The sequence below is a fragment of the Chaetura pelagica genome, unplaced genomic scaffold (assembly GCF_000747805.2).
Source record: "Chaetura pelagica isolate M959 unplaced genomic scaffold, ChaPel_1.0 scaffold938, whole genome shotgun sequence".
In the NCBI taxonomy this organism is placed as follows: Eukaryota; Metazoa; Chordata; class Aves; order Apodiformes; family Apodidae; genus Chaetura; species Chaetura pelagica.
In genome coordinates, this window is record NW_009954221.1 from 1,203,580 (window position 1) to 1,204,951 (window position 1,372).

General features: G+C 66.6%; 1 protein-coding gene across 1 annotated transcript in view; it reads right to left on the reverse strand.

Annotated features, from left to right (window-relative positions):
- Window positions 1–283: 283 nt before the first annotated feature.
- The window catches only part of KLF8 (Kruppel-like factor 8), a gene marked incomplete at its 5' end in the record, with an annotated part of 2,089 nt that continues 1,000 nt past the window's right edge, over window positions 284–1,372 (reverse strand). Inside the window, 2 exons of the mRNA XM_010003487.1 lie at window positions 284–465; window positions 1,152–1,285. Coding sequence (XP_010001789.1) covers window positions 284–465; window positions 1,152–1,285 — 316 coding nt within the window. The remainder of the gene's footprint in view (window positions 466–1,151; window positions 1,286–1,372) is intronic.

Below are 1,372 nucleotides of genomic sequence, written 5' to 3' on the forward strand. Positions count from 1 at the left end.
AGGATGAGGAGTAGGGAGGTGTGTGGGTCCGGAGGCTGCTGCGGGGCGAGTCCCGGGTGAGGAGTCAAGGAGGGACCTCCGGACCCCCGGAAAGGCCCCAAGAACGTGGGAACCAGGGAGGAAGAGGAGGAGGAGCAGCCCGGGGGCTCTCGGAGCTGCCACAGTTCGCGGGGCTCGGCCCCTCCGTCCCACGGTGCCTCCGCGGAGCAGCCGGGATGCCGGGGGTGGGGGGGAACGTTTGCAGCCCCCTCTTTCCACCTCCCCGTTTTGCCCGGGGGGGTCCTCACATCATGATGTGCCGCGGGCGGTGCAGGGCCAGGTGGTCGGAGCGGGAGAAGCGGCGGTCGCAGGCGGAGCAGCAGAAGGGCTTGATCCCCGTGTGCTTGCGGAAGTGCCGGGTCAGCTCGTCCGAGCGGGCGAACTTCCAGGTGCAGCCGGCCCAGGTGCACTTGTAGGGCTTCTCACCTGGCCAGGGAAGCACGGGGGAGGGAGGGAGAGAGAGGTTTAGCACCCCTGGGCGGTGCTGAGTGGGGACACCGGGACCCCAGGGTGCTGGGGGTGACGAGGAGCCCCAGCCCAGGGAGCACCCCATATATCAGACCTGGGGGGTAGGAGGGTCCCTAGGGCTTGGTTACCAACCACCCCCAAAGGGCCAGCACGGAGCCCAAGTGCCCCCCAAGGCCTGCTGTGCTGTCAAAGTGCACCCAAGGGCCCCCTCTGCCACTGGTGGAGGGTGCCAGCACCCCAAAAGGCTCCCTCAGGCACCCAAAAGGCCTCTCAAGATCTCGGCAAGGAGTAGCAGCACCCCAAAAGGGCTATCCTGAGACCCCAAGGGACTCCACCAGCTCCTGCAAGAGGGTGTCAGCACCTGTAAAGGGTCCTCCTGTGTCCACAAAGACCCCCCAACTCCTGACACAGGCTCCTGGCACTCCCAAAAGACCCCACCTGAGTGCCCAAAGGGCACTCGTTTTTGCAGAGGGTGCCAGCACTCAGGGAGTCTCCCCAAGCCCTCAAACTGCCCCCCAGGCTTGGCACAGGGTGCCAGCAACTCTGCCCCTGAGCCCAGGGACAGACCCCATCCCATCCCTGGGGTGGGGGCCACTGGTCCTGACCCTGGCAGGCAGGGGTGCGTGTGGCTCCAGGCCCCCTACCTGTGTGTATCCTCCGGTGAGCTTTGAGGTGGGAGCTTTTGGTGTAGACCTTATTGCAGCCCTCAAAGTTGCACTGGTGGATCCGTCGCTTCTTCAGGTCAGCAGAGTCAGCTCGCTGCCCCCGCACCGTCGGCCTGGGGGGAGCAGGGAGGGATGCTGGGCATGGCCCCACACCCACCGACCCCCCCCCCGACCCCGGGGTGCCCAGGGACACGGGAGGA